Source organism: Erinaceus europaeus, chromosome 7 (genome assembly GCF_950295315.1).
Source record: "Erinaceus europaeus chromosome 7, mEriEur2.1, whole genome shotgun sequence".
NCBI lineage: Eukaryota > Metazoa > Chordata > Mammalia > Eulipotyphla > Erinaceidae > Erinaceus > Erinaceus europaeus.
In genome coordinates, this window is record NC_080168.1 from 86,382,185 (window position 1) to 86,402,363 (window position 20,179).

General features: G+C 41.7%; 1 protein-coding gene across 1 annotated transcript in view; it reads left to right on the plus strand.

The window, feature by feature from the left end:
- The window catches only part of STOML3 (stomatin like 3), a 31,180-nt gene extending 11,343 nt beyond the window's left edge, over positions 1 to 19,837 (plus strand). The window contains exons 3-9 of the mRNA XM_060194903.1: positions 10,377 to 10,480; positions 10,562 to 10,634; positions 14,651 to 14,733; positions 15,574 to 15,777; positions 17,143 to 17,277; positions 18,746 to 18,971; positions 19,335 to 19,837. Of these exons, the coding sequence (XP_060050886.1) occupies positions 10,377 to 10,480; positions 10,562 to 10,634; positions 14,651 to 14,733; positions 15,574 to 15,777; positions 17,143 to 17,277; positions 18,746 to 18,970 (824 nt within the window). The 3' untranslated portion in view covers position 18,971; positions 19,335 to 19,837. The remainder of the gene's footprint in view (positions 1 to 10,376; positions 10,481 to 10,561; positions 10,635 to 14,650; positions 14,734 to 15,573; positions 15,778 to 17,142; positions 17,278 to 18,745; positions 18,972 to 19,334) is intronic.
- Positions 19,838 to 20,179: the final 342 nt, after the last annotated feature.

A 20,179-nucleotide genomic window follows, 5' to 3' on the forward strand; every position in this document is an offset into this window, starting at 1 on the left:
CCCCCTACCTAGAGACACCTGCTACTCTGACCACACAAACAATAGACTAGTTTTACTTGCTCCCTAACGCAGTGATGTACATTCACTGTGTGTTCATACATGGAATAAAAAGTGTGTGTTCTAGTGTCTGGCTTATTTAGCTCCATATATTGTCATTTTACACCTGGAATCAAATGCCATCAAAGATTATTACAGGATTAGCTTTCTACAAACAACTTTGCTCTCTGGGTATAAATCAATGTCAATGAAATAACACATAAAACTATATAGTAAGTAAAGAACTTTAATCAGTCTTTGTTTCAAACTTGATTCCCCGGCTTCTTCAGCTTAATTAGCTGACAAGAATGAGCTGTGTAAAAGCAAAAACTTGAAGTAGTTACTGGGAGCTGCTATTTTGTAGCTCAATATTTTATCTATGGCCTCAATTCACAGTTTACATGTCATTAGCAGGTGAAGCAGGTCTGCAGGTGTCTATCTTTCTCTCTCCCTCTTTGTCTCCCCTCCTCTTTCCATTTCTCGCTGTCCTATCCAACAACATCGACAACAATAACAAAAATAATAATAACAACCACAACAACAATAAAACTGAACAAGGGCAACAAAAAGGAAAATAAAATAGCCTCCAGGAGCAGTGGATTTGTGGTGCAGGCACTGAGTCCCAGCAATAACCCAGGAGATGGAAAAAAATAATAAAGAAATATTTAAAATTTATTTTAAATACTTTTTATTATAAAAAAAAAAAGGGGGGAGGCAGCAGAATTTTGGTTCAACACCTTCTCTTCAATCTGCCAAGAGAAGGTTCTATGCTGTGCAAAACCTTCAGGTCCATGTTGCTGACACCAAAAAGATCACTGGTACAATTCCCACCACCAGAGTTCCATGTCCCATCCCCTCCATTGGAAGGTTCCCTATTCTTTATCCCTTGAGAGTATGGGCCAAAGATCAGAAAGATCACTTTCACATAAATGATAGCATGCTGTTACAATAGTTTTGTTTCATTATTTCTTATTATTTGTAATCTCTTAGTATGTCATATCTATAAATTGAACACTGTGGGTTTGGTACTTGTTAACAACTTTCCAGGAATCTACTGGAAGTCTTGGAATGTATCCTCCTGCATAAGGCATAGGTGGGCAACTACTGTAAAATTGTTTTGTGTGAATAGACGTAGCTTTATTCAGTTATTCTACTATTGTAAGCTCTTCATTTCATGGCCTTTGAGAATACAATTTCAGTGAATTTCTTTGAGTATATTTGTCACTGTAATCAGTACTCATTTCTCATGGATATTACTTAGAAGTGGAAGTAATTGCTTCCCCGCTGAACATGGACGTTGACTGGTCGGTCCATACTCCCAGTCTGCCTCTCTGTTTCCCTAGCAGGGTGGGTCTCTGGGGAAGCGGAGCTCCAGGACATATTGGTGGGGTCTTCAGTCCAGGGAAGCCTGGCCGGCATCCTGATGACATCTGGAACCTATTTATTTCTTCTTTTTTTTTTTATTTATTCCCTTTTGTTGCCCTTGTTGTTTTATTGTTGTAGTTATTATTGTTGTTCTCGTTGTTGGATAGGACAGAGAGAAATGGAGAGAGGAAGGGAAGACAGAGAGGAGGAGAGAAAGATAGACACCTGCAGACCTGCTTCACCGCTTGTGAAGCGACTCCCCTGCAGGTGGGGAGCTGGGGTTCGAACCGGGATCCTTATGCCGGTCCTTGTGCTTTGCACCACCTGCGCTTAACCCGCTGCGCTACAGCCCGACTCCCTATTTATTTATTCTTAATGTGATAGGACAGAGAGAAATTGAGAAAAAGGGAAGAGAGGGGATGAGAGAGAGATGAAGAGAGAGAGAGAGAGAGAGAGACAGACAGACAGACAGAGAGAAAGCTGCAATACTGATTTACCACTCATGAAGCTTCCTCACTTCAGGTGAGTACAAGGGGCTTGAACCCTGGTCCTTGAACATGGTAATGTGCATATGGTAATGGGTGCAACACTGCCTGCCCCATACTCTGCTGTTCTTTGGCAGAGCTGTACACAGAAGGCATGCTCCGCCAATTGCACTAGCTAGAGACTTTCTAGAAGGAAGCAGAGCATGGATCCTTTATTGTTTCTGTTCTTGGGCCCTGGTTCCCTGCTACTCTTGAACTCCTCACATTTCCTTTCCTTATTATTCTCTGCCATATCCCCAGCTCCAGCACAGTGTCTGGTATATTACTTGCAAAATATTTGGCAAATGGGTAAATGAGAAATCAGGGGGGCAAAATCCACTTCTCCACCAGGAGGTAAGCACATGGTAATTACGGTATTGTGGCAATCACCCACAGAACATACACATCCACAGACTTGGGGAAAGCAGGAGGTGATTTGCTGAATTTATGGATTCCAGGCTAACACTGACTGTTTAGGGAACCTTTTCTTTTCGCTGTCTTAGCAAACATCCTGTCACAAGACTCTGGCAGAAGTGGGAGCGTGGAAGGGGGTTTATCTAAAGCAGGTTAAAGGTGCTGTGGGAGATTTCTGAAGAGCCTTTGTAATACAAAATCAGCACAGCCTTGAAGTCAGAATTGTAATCCTCAAATCCTCTACTCTGCACTGCATCCTGGTTGTCACTGTGGGAGAGCTGGGGAGGGGAAAGCTAACTGAAAGATTTGTTCTGTTGGAGGCCTCACCAGCTGTGCTGTCCTCTCTCCAAAGCTGGAAAACTCACTGTTGAGCTGCTGGGGCTGCAGGAAAGCCACCCCAGTGCTCACAGCCTCACTTTAACTAGAGCTAATGACACCTGTAGGCTCCATAACTCTCTCAGCAGTGGTGGCCTGGGTAATTGTAATGCTCAGGTGTAAATCTTGGCAGATTAATCACACCCTCATCTTTTGTCTCTCAGCCCTTTTGGTACTGCCCACAAAAGTAATGATGCACAAAGGCTTGATAGAACCCTGAGGAGCACCTGTATGTAGGTCAGAGCCATTTCCTCTGTCAAACACTTGCTCCTGCAGCTTGGTGCTAAGACTGTGGCCACTCTGAACATATTCTGAGCTTATTCAGGGCACTGGCGTCCTTGTGGTCCCCCTCTATCTGTAGGTGTCCTGCTGCTAAAATCACAGCACTGGAACTGTGCCCTCCACCTCCAACCCAAATATTGCAAAACATCAATAATCGCAATGTTAGTAGGAGGGATCAAGCAAAGGCAGCAAAAACTGTGCTGTCTTCTCAACATTTTCATTAAAATTCTAGGAAAGTACAAATTGGACTGATCAGGTCATACAAGCACCTTGCTCATACGGAAAATGGGGAATAAACCTGTTGAAGAACAACAGGAAAAGTAGCTAATTCAACTGAAACATGGTTTCAGGTGGAATATAATGAAGAAGAAGAGGTAGAATTATCTGACATGGAAATAGGTCCAAGAAGCACTCCCCTTAAAAAAAAAAAAAAAGAGGGAGTCGGGCTGTAGCACAGCGGGTTAAGCGCAGGTGGCGCTAAGCTCAAGGACCGGTGTCAGGATCCTGGTTCGAGCCCCCGGCTCCCCACCTGCAGGCAGGTCCCTTCACAGGCGGTGAAGCAGGTCTGCAGGTGTCTGTCTTTCTCTCCCCCTCTCTGTCTTCCCCTCCTCTCTCCATTTCTCTCTGTCCTATCCAACAACAACGACATCAATAATAACTACAACAATAAAACAACAATGGCAACAAAAGGGAATAAATAAATAAAATAAAATAAATTTTAAAAAAAAGAAAGAAAGAAAAGAATAAATTATACATAGTGTGATGCTATCATAAAATAAAATCTAAACAATATATGTTTTTTCTTCCTGGGCCCAAATATATATATTTTAAATCGTGTGTGAGTACATAGGAATACACCAGATCACTATTACGGAATTTCTCTCAATAAAATGAACTGTGAAGAGGATTATCAGGGGTATTCTAATTTTATTTTTTATTTTTTAAAAAGAATTTATTGTTTATTCATGAGAAAGGCAGAGAGAAAGAGGAAGAACCCGACACCACTCTGTTACATGTGCTGCCAGGGATTGAACTCAGGACCTCATGGCTGAGAATACAATGCTATATCCGCTGCACCACCTCCTGGACCATGGGAACTCTAGTTTTATCTATAGTACTTAGAATCAATTTCCTTCTTTCTTTACTTTTCTTTCCTTCCTTCCTTCCTTCCTTCCTTCCTTCTTTCCTTCCTTTCTTTCTTTCTTTCTTTCTTTCTTTCTTTCTTTCTTTCTTTCTTTCTTTCTTTCTTTTTTTCCCTCCCTCCAGGGTTATTGCTAAGGCTCAGTGCCTGCACTCTGAATCAACTCCACTGCTCCTGGTGGCCATTTTTTCCCCATTTTGTTATTATTGTTATTGTATTGTTGTTGTTATTGTTGGACAGGACAGAGAGGATTGAGAGAGGAGAAGACAGAGAGGAGGAGAGAAACAGAGACACCTACAGATTTACTTCATTGCTTGTGAAGCAACACCCCTGCAAGTGGGAAGTAGGGGGTGGGGTGTGGGGGTGGGGGGCTCAAACCAGGATCCTCGTGCTGGTCTTGAGTTTCACACCATGTGCGCTTAACCCAGTGCTCTACTGCGTGGCCCCTAGAATTTATTTTACAGTAAGTCATATATATATATATATATATATATATATATATATATATATATGTATATGTATATATATATACATATATATATATATTCACACACATAGACATATATCTAGGGTAGTGACTCCATGAGAGTGTGTGTGTAGATACGTGTGTGCACATGTATATGTACACAGTGTAGGCTGTGCCATTGATAATTTAAAACACTAATAATTAAATGCAACAAAGACTATAAGAATGCACAAACTGACTTTTTATCTTGTAGAAAGGCAGTATTTTCCATCACTACATAATCCAAGTTTTTGGAAAGTGCTACGTTAGGAATAAAACTTTGGAGAATGCAGACAAGCTTTTCCTGTTATGTTGAGTATCTTGATGTGTACAATCCTCAGGGTCAAGGTATCGTAGAGAGGGCCCACCTCTCCTTAAAGAATATGATTGAAAAAACTAAGAGGGTTGACTGGTACCCTACAAAAGGTACCCCAAGGAACGTTCTTGCACACTCACTTTTTGTCCTGAATTTTTTAACTTTAGACAGGGATGGTCATTCAGCAGCTGATCGTTTTTGGCACCCCCACACAGATAAAAATTTCGCTTCTGTTATCTTGAAAGATCCCTAGACAACAAATGGAATGGACCAGACCCAGTACTAATCTGGGGATGAGGAGCAGTGTGCATATATTCACAAACCGTCAATTCTGCTCGTTGGCTTCCCGAAAGATTGGTCAAACAAGTTGATGAACCTCCCTAAACCCCTGAGAGTCACTAATGTATTCCATGCCCAAGAACACAAGTTCCTGAGGCCATTTTCTTTTTCTTTCTTTCAAAAAATAACACTTAACTCTGAAGATGGCTCCAGAGAAGTTCAGCCATAAGATGCTTCCCTTTCTTCTCTACACACCCCTATTATTGGCCATCCCTGCCCGCACTGCTCTTGTTTTTTTTTTTAATTAGGAAAGGATTAATTAACAAAACCATAGGGTAGGAGGGGTACAACTCCACACAATTCCCACCACCCAATCTCCATAACCCACCCCCTCCCCTGATAGCTTTCCCATTCTCTATCTCTCTGGGAGCATGTTCCCAGGGTCATTGAGGGTTGCAGAAGGTGGAAGGTCTGGCTTCTGTAATTGCTTCCCCGCTGAACATGGGCGTTGACTGGTCGGTCCATACTCCCAGTCTGCCTCTCTCTTTCCCTAGTAGGGTGTGTCTCTGGGGAAACTGTGCTCTTGTTTATCAATGGGAATTCCAGGTTAGAGAGACACAAACCAAAGATACACACACTACAGTCCAAAACATTGGCACGGCACGCTGTCCTCCTAAAGGTTGCCAGGAAACTGTCGTTATTAATATCTCTCCCAAGACTATCTCTAGCACATATCGGCCTTATGCCTGTTTTCCCTTTGATAATAAAGATAGAAGCAGATGCCTCACTGACGTCCCCACTTATGGAGGCTGCCGCTACTAGTCCTACATTTTCCATGACGCCCTCTCGCCAAAGACTAAAGCTGGAAAACCTAGTATCCTCAGGTTGCAGGGGTCCCAATTCACTATTCAAATCTCTGATCCCTGGGATACTCGTTGGCAAGAGAGAGTTACAGGTAAATTATATAATAATGGGTACTCCTCATACCCTGCAGGGACTATATATAATATATATCTCCCGGAAACTGACATTGGCCGATCGCAGAGAGCAGATAAATCAGATCATTATAGAAATAGAAAATAATCTCCAATCGGCTTTTCAAACTAACTCAGCTATGGAAACTAATAATAATAATAAGTGGGCTACCTGGCCCCTATACCTTCAATATGCAATTAATCTTTTAAATCACTCTCAGATCATTCCCAGCACTTCCCACTGCTTGCTGTGCGCATCTCTTTCTTGACCCATCCTCGCTGCAGCACCTTTAAATAACACATCATCAATCTTCCCAAATGCTACCACAAAAAGCCCCCCTGCAGGGCCATATCCCCCTGTCCCCTCAGTTCCGCTGTTTTTAGAACACATAAGTAACTCATTCATCCTGGTATGCCTCTATACCAACAACTCCAGCCCAGTTAATTTCACTTGCACCCGTAATGTCTCAATAAGCTCTGTCCATACAGCGCCCCCGCTGACTTACTATTGGTGCTGCGGGACACTCCTGACTACTATAAATATCACCACCACCGGACCCTGCCTCATGGTGGCCATAGTCCCCCAACTTACACTGTACAAACCCGACGAGTACGCATGGCTCCTACACTCCACTCATAAAAGAGCTGTTTTCCTCCCACTGATAGTTGGCATAGGGTTAGCCACCTCTACCGGCATAGCTGGTGGTGTGCTAGGACATTCTATATATTCCTCCCATGAATTTTCTGACAAATTACAACAGGTTATAGACTTCACCACAAACAGTCTTGAGTCACTACAGAGACAGATTACATCCCTAGCAAAAGTTACCTTACAAAACAGACAAGTCCTTGACCTCCTTACTGCGGAGAAAGGAAGACCTGCTTAGCCCTACAAGAAGAATGTTGCTTTTACATTAATGAATCAGGGATCATAGAAGAAAATGTTAAAAACCTACAAACACTCAGTCAAGAACTACGAAATAGATATGATCCCACCTCTTCACACCGATGGATAAATTCCCCCTTCCTTACCTGGCTGCCTTCAGTTGTGGGACCCTTGTTTGTTTTACTTCTTCTGCTCACAGTAGGTCCTATAATTCTTTTTTTTTTAATATTTTATTTATTTATTCCCTTTTGTTGCCCTTGTTGTTTTATTGTTGTAGTTATTATTGTTGTTGTCATTGTTGGATAGGACAGAGAGAAATGGAGAGAGGAGGGGATGACAGAGAGGAGAGAAAGATAGACACCTGCAGACCTGCTTCACCACCTGTGAAGCGACTCCCCTGCAGGTGGGGAGCCGGGGTTCGAACCGGGATCCTTATGCTGGTCCTTGTGCTTTGCGCCACCTGCGCTTAACCCGCTGCGCTACAGCCCGACTCCCGGTCCTATAATTCTTAACAAGCTCATGGCCTTTTTGCGGCAACAGACTGATGCCATAAAAATGCAACCTATACAAGTTCACTATCATAGGCTGAACATGGCAGAAAATGGAGTTGCTGCGGAGGATTTGCCCCCCTCCGTCAGGACGTCCACCATGTAGAGGGCTGGCTAGCCAATGACGGGTAAAGGGGAAACTAGCACTGTCCAGTCAACCTAAGACAGGGCACCTGGTACTACTGGGCAGAAAAAACGACCATGTGTTCCAGTGACGGGTAAGACGGAAAGGCTGATCCCCAACCTAAGACAGGCACAGCCCACCCTGCCACAAAATAAAGTCCGCCAAACATCAAGACATCTCTATCTCTCTCTCTTTCTCTCTCTCTCTTCCTCTCTCTCTCTCTCTCTCTCTCTCTCTATATATATATATATATATATATATATATGGAAGGGGGACATGTGGGGAGCCACATGTGCCCTCAAGGTTGCTATTGGCATGGCCAATAGCCATTGTTCACAGAAGACCTTGTTTACAAGATAAGTTTCTGTTTCCTAACTAGAGTCTTGACAAAGAAAAGTTTCTGTTTGTCACCACTGTACAGTTTCTTGTAAGTCAGGTAACTTGCCCACCTCCCTATGAATCACCCAGGACCTTCCAGTTAACGGCTGATCACCATGACAACATGCCACGTCAACCAACTGCCCCAGCTGCTAACCTGCCCCTAACCCCGGCCTTAAAAACAGCACCCTTGGTGCTAATAAACAGACTTGATTAGAATCCTGTCTTGTCTCATTTCTCTCTTGTGTCTCTTGTCCCCATTCCCTCTCCCTTGTCCTCACTCCCTCTCCTAGGTTTACCCACGTTGAAGGTCCCGCAGGACAGGACAGGTGGAGATGCCCAAATCACATGATTAGTTCTAGTGTTTATGGGGAGAACATAATTCAGCTGCAGGAAGTCAGGAGGTAGGGGATGGAGGTGGCTGTCAAGGAGAGGTGAACCAGAAAGAACAAGGATTAAGGAGAAGGTGAAGTTGTGACTATAAAGGAATCTAAACTAAAAGGTCAGTTAGACTTGTAAATTCAATCTCACTGATTCTTCATCAACTACAGATGGGGAAACAGAGTCTCAGAAAGACCGAATGGGTCACTGAAAGCCATAATGTTGCTAAGTAAGAGGGTCTAGTATAGTAGTTCATATGCAAGGACTTTTCAAAGTGTTTTTTTTTTTTTTTTTTTTTTTTATATTGCACTGCCTCACTTTGGAAGTAGTAATATGTACTCATCTAACTGAGAAGTTACCTTGAAGTTCATCTGGGGATTTCTGGAGGGGACTTGGGAATCTTTATTTCATTTTATTTGTTTGCTTTTTAAAAACAAATGTTTGTCTTATTTCATATTTATTTTAATAAGAGAGAGAGAAAGAAAAAGAAAGGAAGGAAGAAAGAAGGGAAGAAAATAAAAGAAAGAAAGAAAGAAAGAAAGAAAGAAAGAAAGAAAGAAAGAAGGAAAGAAAGAAAGAGAGAAAAAGAAGAGTGGAGTACAGCTAAACTCTGGCTTAAAGTGGTATTGGAGATTGAACCTGGGAACTCATAGCCTCAGGCATGGGAGTCTTTTTACATAACCATTATTCAATCTCCCCAGCTCTTCACTTTACTTTTTTTTTTTTAAGATGTATTTATTTATTTATTTATTTATTTATTTATTTATGAAAGAGAGCTAGAGGGAGAAGGAGAAGTAGAGCACATGAGATGTAGGAGAATGAACTGTAGACTTCATGCTTGAGAGTATAACACTTTACCTACTATGCTACCTCCAAGATCCCAAATATTTTTTTAAATGGTGCCCTAGGGGGCCCGGGCGGTGGAGCACTTAGCTGAGCACACAAGTTACAGAGCGCAAGGACCTGGGTTCGAGCCCCTGGTCCCTACCTGCAGGGGGAAATCTTATGAGTGGTGAAGCAGGGCTGCAGGTGTCTCTCTGGCTCTCTCCTTTCTATCACCCCTTCTTTCTCGATTTCTCCCTGTCTCTATACAATAAATAAATAAAGATAATTTTAAAAAATGGTGCAGAGAGTCTGGTGGTAGCGCAGCAGGTTAAGCGAAGGTGGCGCAAAGCACAAGGACCAGTGTAAGGATCCCAGTTCAAGCCCCCAGCTCCCCACCTGCAGGGGAGTCACTTCACAAGTGGTGAAGCAGGTGTACAGATGTCTATCTTTTTCTCCCCCTCTCTGTCTTCCCCTCCTCTCTCCATTTTTCCCTGTCCTATCCAACAATGACGACAACAATAACAACTACAACAATAAAACAACAAGGGCAACAAAAGGGAATAATAAATAAATATTTTTTAAAAAGAACTCATTATTAAAAAAGAAAAAAAGGTGCCCTGATGATTCTGATGTGGGTAGCACAGGGACAACATTCTGCTTTATGTGTTTTGAGAGTAGTAAATGTGATAGCCCTGTATAAATATGATTGTTGTTTTCATTATCAATTCCCAAGGCTTTTTTTGGAAGGTTAATTTTAATCTAAAAACATGAATAAATATTCTTGTTAATGGATATATATTTGTAGATGCACTGATGCTTCTATGTAAAGTGTGTGTGTGTGTGTGTGTGTGTGTGTGTGTGTGTGTGTGTTTACTGCATTCATGAATGAACCCAAAGTTTGTTTGGCTCCTTAGTCCCAGCAGGCTTGCCCAGTCCTCTGCATTTCCTTACCCGCAGTTTTTCTAAGAACTTCTTTCCTAAGAGCCACATGAGTTACAGGGCTGTTTCATTCTCATTTCCCAGGCATCAGCAGTAAAAGGCTTGGTGTATGTGGCTGGATCCTGTTTTCCCTTTCTTTGCTGTTGATGATCATTACCTTCCCTATCTCCATATGGATGTGCTTGAAGGTAATACCCTGGGAAATAAATCGGGCTTTCTATATGAGCTGATGAACCATTAGGGCTAAATGTTTTCCATTAATCTCTTAGATCATTAAGGAGTACGAACGTGCAGTTGTATTCCGTCTGGGACGCATCCAAGCTGACAAAGCCAAAGGCCCAGGTACGACACTGTGCTTCCCCTGACAAGGACCATAATATCTGTTACTGTCACCAATCTCATCAGTGTTTTCCCTGGCAGTAGCTACTGTGAGGCAAAGAAAACTCAGGGGAAGCCAGAGCACGTTAATTTCTGAATGTATGAAGGATGTTGATTCATTCCTCCAATTAACAGGGGTGATCCCTCAACCACTTGTCTGTGAGTTTGGAAATATGGCCCTGTTGCCTAACATTCCTCCTGAGAATTTCAGGGAAGAAGAGTGGTTCTGGATACTTGGACAGACTACACATCTTTGCAGGTCACAAAGAAAATAAATGATAGGAGGATGAGGGGGAAGGCTCTTGTTAGAAGATTAGTTTAGGGAGTTGGGTGGTAGTGCAGAGGGTTAAGCGCACATGGTACAAAGAGCAAGGACTGGCATAAGGATCCCAGTTTAAGCCCCCAGCCTCCCCACCTACAGGGGGGTCACCTCACAAGCAGTGAAGCAGGTCTGCAGGTGTCTTTTTCTCCCCTTTTCTGTCTCCCCCTCCTCTCTCTGTCCTATCCAATAATGTCATCTATAACAACAATAATAATAACCACAACAACGATAAAACAACAAGAGCAACAAAAAGAGGGGAAAAAAAGCCTCCAGGAGCAGTGGATTCCTGGTGCAGGAACTGAGCCCCAGCAATAACCCTGGAGGCAAAAAAAAAAAGTTTACTAAGGGACAGTATATTCTCTGAAAAGAGCTTGTGGAAAGCAGATTATTCAAATCATAGAGCTAAAAGCCATTGTACAATTCCTTTAGTCAATATGTGTTTTACTATTCTTTCCAGTATTTTAGAATTTTAAAAAGCTGCAAACTGATTATGTTATAGAGGGGTGGGACTTTAGTGTGTGTGTGTGTGTGTGTGTGTGTGTGTGTGTGTGTGAAGTACCAAGATTCCCCAGAACTAAGATGTTGTTTTAGCCTTCCTAACTTCTTTGAACACATTATTTAGTTGAACCATATAAATTGCTAATAATTGTTTTTGTTAGAAAAACAGAATGGCAGTTTTATATCATGAATTGCAATCTTCTTAAAAGGAGAGCTCACTCAAAACAGCATCTTAGAAAACACATGAAAAATAATGACTATACAAAATGCATTCTAGTAACACCTGCCCACTACTACCTTTTTATGTTTTTGAATAAAATCATTCTGCCTCCAATTGGACTGTGAGCTATCTAGAGCAGGTTTCTTTCTTTCTTTCTTTCTTTCTTTCTTTCTTTCTTTCTTTCTTTCTTCCTTTCTTTTTTTCTTTCTTAAATTTTATTTATTTATGTTTTGATAGAGACAGAGAAATTGAGAAGTTAGGGAGAAATAGGGAGAGAGACAGAGAGACACTTGCAGTTCTATTTCACCACTTGCAAATCTTCTCCCCTACAGGTGGGAACCAGGGGCTTGAACCCTGGTCTTTGCACTCTGTAGTGTGTGCTCTTAACCTGGCCACAGCTATTCACCTTATACTCCATGCATTTTGCCCTGCCCTAGATCACACACCATAGTAGACACTCTACTATATTATAGCTGCTACATAAAATACATTTAACATAGTTAAATATATAAAATGTACCTGTTATATAAAAATGAGTCTTAAGAAAAGGAGAAATTTGTTAAAGAAACTTGACTGTTTCATTGTAATAAAACTCCTACCTGTCTAATTCCATAGAGATCTAAGAGAGAGACAATGGTGATTTATTCTGAGAGTCCTTATAACCTTTTCAAAACTGAAAATCATACTCATCTGATTGAGGTACAGCAGAATTCCTAGTTTCATTGCATCTACAAGTTAGAGTGAAACTGAATTTCAGTGAGGTAGAATGACTTGGAAGACTCTAGAGGAAAGTGTATCTCTCTTAAATGAATTTTCCCCAGAAGATTTCACCACTAAATGTCCCAGGATAGCTACTCTCGTCATACATGTCTCTGGGGCTAGTGAGTTACCTCAGAATGTCATAAGAGACAGAGGGAAACAAGCCAAACTGCTAGTGGAAAACCTCTCCACTTTCCTAAGTTATACTTTAATAACAGAGACATAACTAACAAGAGCTGCCACTTCTTGAGCACTTACGTGTGTAGCTGGCACTGGGTTAAATATTTTAACTTCATTGTCACATTGAATCCTGTTTTGTCTTTACCAGAGTATTGCTCAGCTCTGGCTCATTATAGTGCTGGAGATAGATCCTGGGACCTCACAGCCTCAGGCATGAGTCTTTTGTATCACCATTGTGATGTCTCTCTGGTCTTTGATGAGGACCAAAGGAAGAGAAGTACATTAGTAACATTTTCTGTTGCTGCCTCCAGTACTTTACATAGTATTCATCCTAAAATTTCTTCTCTTCTTCCAGAATGAAAGCAATAGCACAAAATCTTTCAAGTAAATAAGATTGGATGGCTGTCACTCTTTCTCACAGGACCTGTAATTCTTTGTAATCCCTGCGGGGGGGCATTCTTAATTAATGTTAAGTTATTAACCACAGGGTGTTTAGATGAGTTTTCTTTTTATTTTATTTTATCTTTTCAGATGAGTTTTCTTATCTCTATTCTTTCCCCACAGAAAAACACAGCAAATTAAAGAGAAGTAAAAGTGTGGGTTAGTGCACCGGGTTAAGCACACATAGTATGAAGCGCAAGGACCTGCACAAGTATCCTAGTTGGACTCCCCACCTGTAGGGGGGTCGCTTTCACAAGCAGTGAAGCAGGTCTGCAGGAGTCTATTTTTCTCTCCCCCTCTCTGTCTTCCCCTCCTCTCTCAGTTTCTCTCTGTCCTATCCAACAACAATGGGAAAAAGATGGCCTCCAGGAGCAGTGGATTCATAGTGCTGGTAGAGAGCCCCAGCGATAACTCTGGATGCAAAAATAAAAAAACCCCAAAAAGTGCTTACCATTTGGGACTGTTATATATGAACTAGAACACAGAGATGGAGAAACTGAAAAATCTGCAGTACAATGGCTTTAGGGATACTAATGGAAGACTAACTGTAACTAACATTCCTTCAGTATAATTGAAGATGAATGAGAAAGCTGACACTGATTTCCAAAATCAAGTCTACTAATTAAAACCTTTATGTGATAGCTATAGTAAAGGAAAACTACCTTTCAAATTTTTTTATTAAATTCTTTATATATATATATATATATTTTTTAATTATTTATTCCCTTTTGTTGCCCTTGTTGTTTTATTGTCGTCGTTGTTGGATAGGACAGAGAGAAATGGAGAAAGGAAGGGAAGACAGAGAGGGGGAGAGAAAGATAGACTCTTGCAGACCTGCTTCACCACTTGTGAAGCGACTCCTCTGGTGGGGAGCCAGGGGCTCAAACCAGACTCCTTATGCTGGTCCTTGTGCTTTGCACCACCTACACTTAACCCACTGTGCTACTGCCCAACTCCTCTACCTTTCGATTTTTTAAAACCAATGTCAAATTGTACACTTGTATACAAGTAGATTGTTTATTTGTTTATTTATTTTTATTTAATGAAAGAGAGATCATGATGGAGAGGAAGAGGGGGAGAGAGGGCCAGAGATTCCTCAGGCATATTTGGCCCTAGGGATTGAACTCAGAACCTGATGTGTAGGCACTCTGCCCACTGTACAAACTCCTGGACTGTTAAACTAAGTATTCTACACTTAAAACCTAAACATTAAATGGTAAGTTTCTGTAGTTTTAATAAGAAAAGTGTTTCATTGCCAGGAAGATACTTTTTTAGTTATTAAAGGAGATATTTTTTTCCCCTAAGTCAAGGGGAGGTAACTCAGTAGATAGATGGCATTTTTTGCATGTGTAAAGGCCCTGAGTTTGAATGCCAACACCACATATGCAAGAGCAGTGATAAATCATTAAAAAAAAAACCATGTTTTTTGAAGATCTAGTATACTTATTGAAGATCATCTGAGAAACATTTTTAGTCTCATGAGAATAATTTAACAAATATCTAGGAGCCAACATGTAGTTGCTGCAATAAGGCGAAATATTGAGCCATATTTTTTCACAGGTTTGATCTTGGTCCTACCCTGCATAGATGTGTTCGTCAAAGTTGATCTCCGAACTGTTACCTGCAATATTCCTCCACAAGAGGTAATACTGGTTATAAATATGCTACTAGAAGGAAAACTTCTATCTCTCCTATTAATGGCTAGTTGAATTTTTACAGTTTATTTTTTAACTGTAAGAGTGAGGATGAACTAAATTTCCACGAAGGTCTGTTGAATGAGCCCTACATGACTTCTGAAACCACTGGGCTTTGTTTTGCTAAAAGAGAATGAATTCAAGGGCGAGGGTAATTCACACTGCATAAACTTGAATGACAAGTGTGTGTGTGGGGGTAGGGATGGGCATTGGTGCATAGGTTACTATGTTCAAGGACCCTGGGGGAAAGAAGGGAGATGATTCATGAGTGGTGAGACAGTGTTACAGGTCTCTCTCTCTCTATTTTCTCTTTCTCTCTGTCTCTATCCAAAATAAAAAAAAAAAAAAATTACAAAGAAGCAAGTGACTAGGAAGGAGAAAGCCTGAAAGAAGAGAAAGAGATAATCCAGCTGTTAGACTAATAGGGGAGGGAAAATAACAGAGTAGATCAACCGTTGTATAAAGAAGCTAAATTTAATTTGGTGGAGGGTTATTTTTGTTGGTTATTTTTGTTAAATATTTACTATTTAATGAGGGAGAAAAATAGAACTAGAGAATATGGAATATAAGGTAACTTCACAGGGGAAGGTATAGATTGCACTTGTGTAGGAACTTTCTCTGTTAACTAGGATGATAAACTCTAACCACATTTTGGTGACTGAAGATATGAGTTGTCATTACCATTGTCACCCTCTAGAGGGAGTGCAAGAACTACCTAATGCTGCTGAGTGAGGCCCCAACTAAAAGTCATAGACATAAATGATTTTTTTCCCTGTTATTGCTCTCCAGATCCTCACCAGAGACTCTGTGACCACCCAGGTGGATGGAGTCGTCTATTACAGAATCTACAGTGCTGTCTCCGCAGTAGCTAATGTGAATGATGTCCACCAGGCCACATTTCTACTGGCTCAGACCACCCTCAGAAATGTCCTAGGGACACAGACCTTGTCCCAAATCTTGGCCGGCCGAGAAGAGATTGCCCACAGCATCCAGGTAAAGAATTTTTAACTGGGGTATGGTGGTGGTGCACCTGGTTGAGCACACATGTTGCCATGCACAAGGAGCCAGGTTCAAGCCCCAGGTCCCCAACTGCAGGGGTGAAACTTCACAGTGAAGCAGTGCTGCTGGTGTCTCTCTGTCTTTCCCTATCTCTCCTTCCCTCTCAATTTCTCTCTGTCTTATCAAATTAAAAATAAATAAATATTTAAAGAATTAGTAATATCCTGTCCCCACCTGTAGGGAAGACACTTTATGAACAGTGAAGCAGTACTATAAGCATCTCTCTCCCTGCCCTCTCAATTTCTCTCTGTCCTATCAAACTAAAAATAAATAAATAAAAAGTATATCCTGCATCTTTAAGGCTTTCATTTTGACTATCAATTACTATAAATACCAGCTGTTCACAGAACTGCTTGCTGCCTGCTGTACACACACCTGCTCTAGATTGAAAGGTTTCAGTTGGTAATTTTAGATCTTTAAAAATCACAATGTACCAATTTAAATCTGAAGAGGAAGGAGGGAGTTGGGAAATTTGTGTTTCTTGGCCATGTTATTTGAGACCCAAAGTATGATATGTTTTTTGAGGAAGTTAGAGACTATATATATATATATATAGATAGACAGAGAGAAAGAGTTAGAGACCATATATATATGTGTATATATATATATATATATATAATTTTTATTTATTTATTTATTTATTTGCCTCTAGGGGCTTGGTGCCAGCACTACGAATCCACTGTTCCTAGAGGATATTTTTCCCATTCTGTTGCCCTTGTTGTAGTTGTTATTGTTGTTATACCTTTTTTGTTGCTGGATAGGACAGAGAGAAATCGAGAGAGGAGAGGAGACATAGAGGGGGAGAGAAAGACACCTGCAGACCTGCTTCACTGCTTGTGAAGCGACCCTCCTGCAGGTGGGGAGCTGGAGGCTGGAACTGGGATCCTTGAGCCGGTCCTAGAGCTTTGCGCCACGGTGTGCGTAACCTGCTGGCTCCCGACCTAGCCCGCGAGACTATATTTTGTTTCGATCATTCCAGAAGAAATGCTTCTATTTCTCAGGCAGCATGTATTTTTTTCTAGATTTCAATGGAATTCCCACCTGATCTATTTTTTTTTAAGATTTATTTTGATTACTTCATATGAGATAGGGGAGACAGAGAGAGAGAGAGAGAGAGAGATCCATCAGGGGGTGAGTAATGAAGGCACAACCTCCTTCCCCATGCTCACTCCAAAGGTTGTCAATCCAAATGGAGTGAAATAAGCGGATTTGGTCTTGCAAACAAACAAAAACAACTCAGAAAACACCCGGGCTGCTTCTGCCTTGTGATCACTTCGCTTTCTTTTGATTTGCTTACAGACCTTACTTGATGATGCCACCGAGCTGTGGGGCATCCAAGTGGCCCGCGTGGAGATCAAGGACGTGCGCATTCCCGTGCAGCTGCAGCGCTCCATGGCTGCTGAGGCCGAGGCCACCCGGGAAGCCAGGGCCCGGGTAAGGGTTGGACCCCTGCACTAGGGGGTGGGGGTGGGGGGTGGGGGTTTTGCTACCTGGCGAGATGGAGCAGATTGGGATTTCACGATTAGTTTGATTAAAATAAAACTTTTTTTCATGTTTTTTTTTTGTTTGTTTGTTTGTTTTGCCTCCAGGGTTATTGCTGGGTTCGGTGCCTGCACTATGAATCCACTGTTCCTGGAGACTATATTTTCTCTTTGGTTGCCCTTGTTTTATCATTGTTGTTATTATTGTAGTTGTTGTTGGATAGGACAGAGAGAAATCGGGAGAGGACTGGAAGACAGGGGGAGAGAAAGATAAAATACGTGCAGACCTGCTTCACTACTCCCCCTGCAAGTTGGGGTGGGGGGGTAGGGCGGGCTCGAACTGAGATCCTTACATTGATCCTTGTGCTTTGTGCCATGTGCACTTAACCCACTGCACTACTGCCCAGCCCCCCCTTTTTTTTTTCAGGTTTTAACAGATTTCCTCTTAAATCTGTTTGTTTATTTATTATATTTTATTTGATAGTACAGAGGGAAATGGAGAGGGGAAGAGGAGATAGAGAAAGAGCGACAACTACAGTATGGCTTCACCACCTGTGAAGCTCCCCACTGCAGTTGGGGACCAGGGGCTTGGTTGGGTGTGTGCCTTCAAGGGACGTTCCAATGCCCGGCCTCCAGACTTTCTCTTAAACTAGTAGATCGTAACTAGTTTAATGTACCATAATACAGATTTAATATGTCTTGGGACAAATTGGGGGAAGGGGAGTGTGCTCTCAGTGATTTAGCAAAGTGGGCCCCAACTCCAGCAACACATCAAAGTCTCCCAAAAAGACCTGAACAAACTGAATTCCAATTCCCAAGTCTCACCCCAGAGTCAGGGCAGCAGAATCTCTGTTCGCTCCCGTTTCCATCTGTTGAAAAGCTAGTTATTCTAATGTGGCTGTCTTCGTGCCCATGCTTCTATATTAAGTACTTACTTCAGAATTAAAGGGAAAGGTTATTGGGGTCAGGAGTTGGAGCTCTTGGTTGAGCATATCTGTTACCATGGGCAAAGATCCTGGTTCAAGTCCCTGGTTCCCACCTGCAGGGGAGAAGCAGTGCTGCAGATGTTTTTGTGTTTTTTTGTTTGCTTTTACCAGAGCACTGCTTGGCTCTGGCTTTTGGTGGTTCCGGGGCCTTTGGTGTCCCAAGCATGAAAGTCTTTTTTTTTTTTTTTTTTGCATAACCATTATGCTGTCTCCCCAGCCTCTAGAGACAGACCCTCTCTATCTCACCCTCCCCTATTAGTCTTCTCTTTCCTATCAAATAAAACAAATTTTAAAAATAGAAGAGGGGTGATTAAATACAGTTCGTGGTGAGTTAGAAAAGGTAAGCACACACTGGTCTCCAATGTTCTTAAATCTGGAGCCTTCTCGTCTATGCGACTTGTGTTTCTTAACACTTTTTGGTTTTTGTTGTTCCAGGTCCTTGCAGCTGAAGGAGAAATGAATGCTTCCAAATCTCTGAAGTCGGCCTCCATGGTCCTAACAGAATCCCCTATAGCCCTGCAGCTGCGCTACCTGCAAACCTTAACCACTGTGGCCACAGAGAAGAACTCCACCATTGTGTTTCCTCTGCCCATGAATATACTGGAGGGCATAGGTGGCATCAGCTATAACAACAACAAGAAGCTTCCTAATAGAGCCTGAGGTCCTGCTCTAGTTAGCGCTTGCTTGGGGGTGGGTGGGTGGGGTGTCCTGTTATTTTCGCTGGGGAAGCCAGCAGGTAGACCTGCTGCTCGAGAATCTTACATTATTCAAGCAGTATAACTCCACAGCAGGAATAGCTTTCTCAGGGCAATACTATAGAGGCCACAGACATGGATAAATAAGTTAAAAAAAAAAACATAAAAGAGAGCTGTGTGCTACATTTATATTTAAGACCATAACCCACTTTGCATTATTCTTATCACCATAAATGGGCAATGAGAACTTTCTTGTAGGAGGGGGAGGGAATCTTTGGGTGAATGAGATTAAGGTTTTAGAATTACAGTTTTTCTTTTTTCTTTTTTAGAAGCACTTTAGAGGATTTGTCAAGGGACATAGATCTCACATCTATACTAGGTATTTCTTTTACAATTCAATTTCACAGTAATTATGTGCTCAATTTCCAATAATCACAACAAAAGTTCCTCAAGGCTTAAAATTATCATTGATTTGGATACTAAGGACTAAGAAGCAGTGAAGCTCCCAGCTGCTTAATTTATCACAAAGTCAAGGGCAGGTTACCCATAGCTCTGGCCATATCTGTCCTGCTGCTTGTCATCCAGCCAGGAGTAACCAGTTCTCAGCCTCATAGCACCTTTGTCCCATGTGGCACCAGACTTACAAATGAGAAATCTTGTAATGGGTTTCCCTGGTTGAAATCATCAAGCAACAATAGCCCACGGACTTTGTGTTTTCACTTTGTTGTTAGTCTGGAGAGCCACACTAATCAAGAATTGTTTGTACACTCTAACCCCACTCCCCCCCACCCAGTAAAACAAATCTGTTAAAAATTTTTAAAAAGCCATAGAGTGTCGGATGCATTAAACAATCATCTTGTTGGAGATTATTTTGTCTTCTTTCCTAATGCAGCGTATATCTCTCAGCCTCCCCTTTCTGGGATCATTAAGTTTGAATCCTTCTCAGAAAGCCTGGTAAGGGTGAAAAAAGATGTATTATGGCTTCTGGGGGTGGGGTGACTCAGTGGTTAAAGCTTTGGACCTCAGCTTGAGGCCCTGAGTTTGACCTCCAGCATCATTATGTGCCAACATGACTCTCTGGTTCTCTTTGTTCTTTTGTTTTCTCTCATGTTGATAAATATTAAAAAAAGAACATCAGTGTCACTTTCCATAATGAATTCAACACACGTGCATC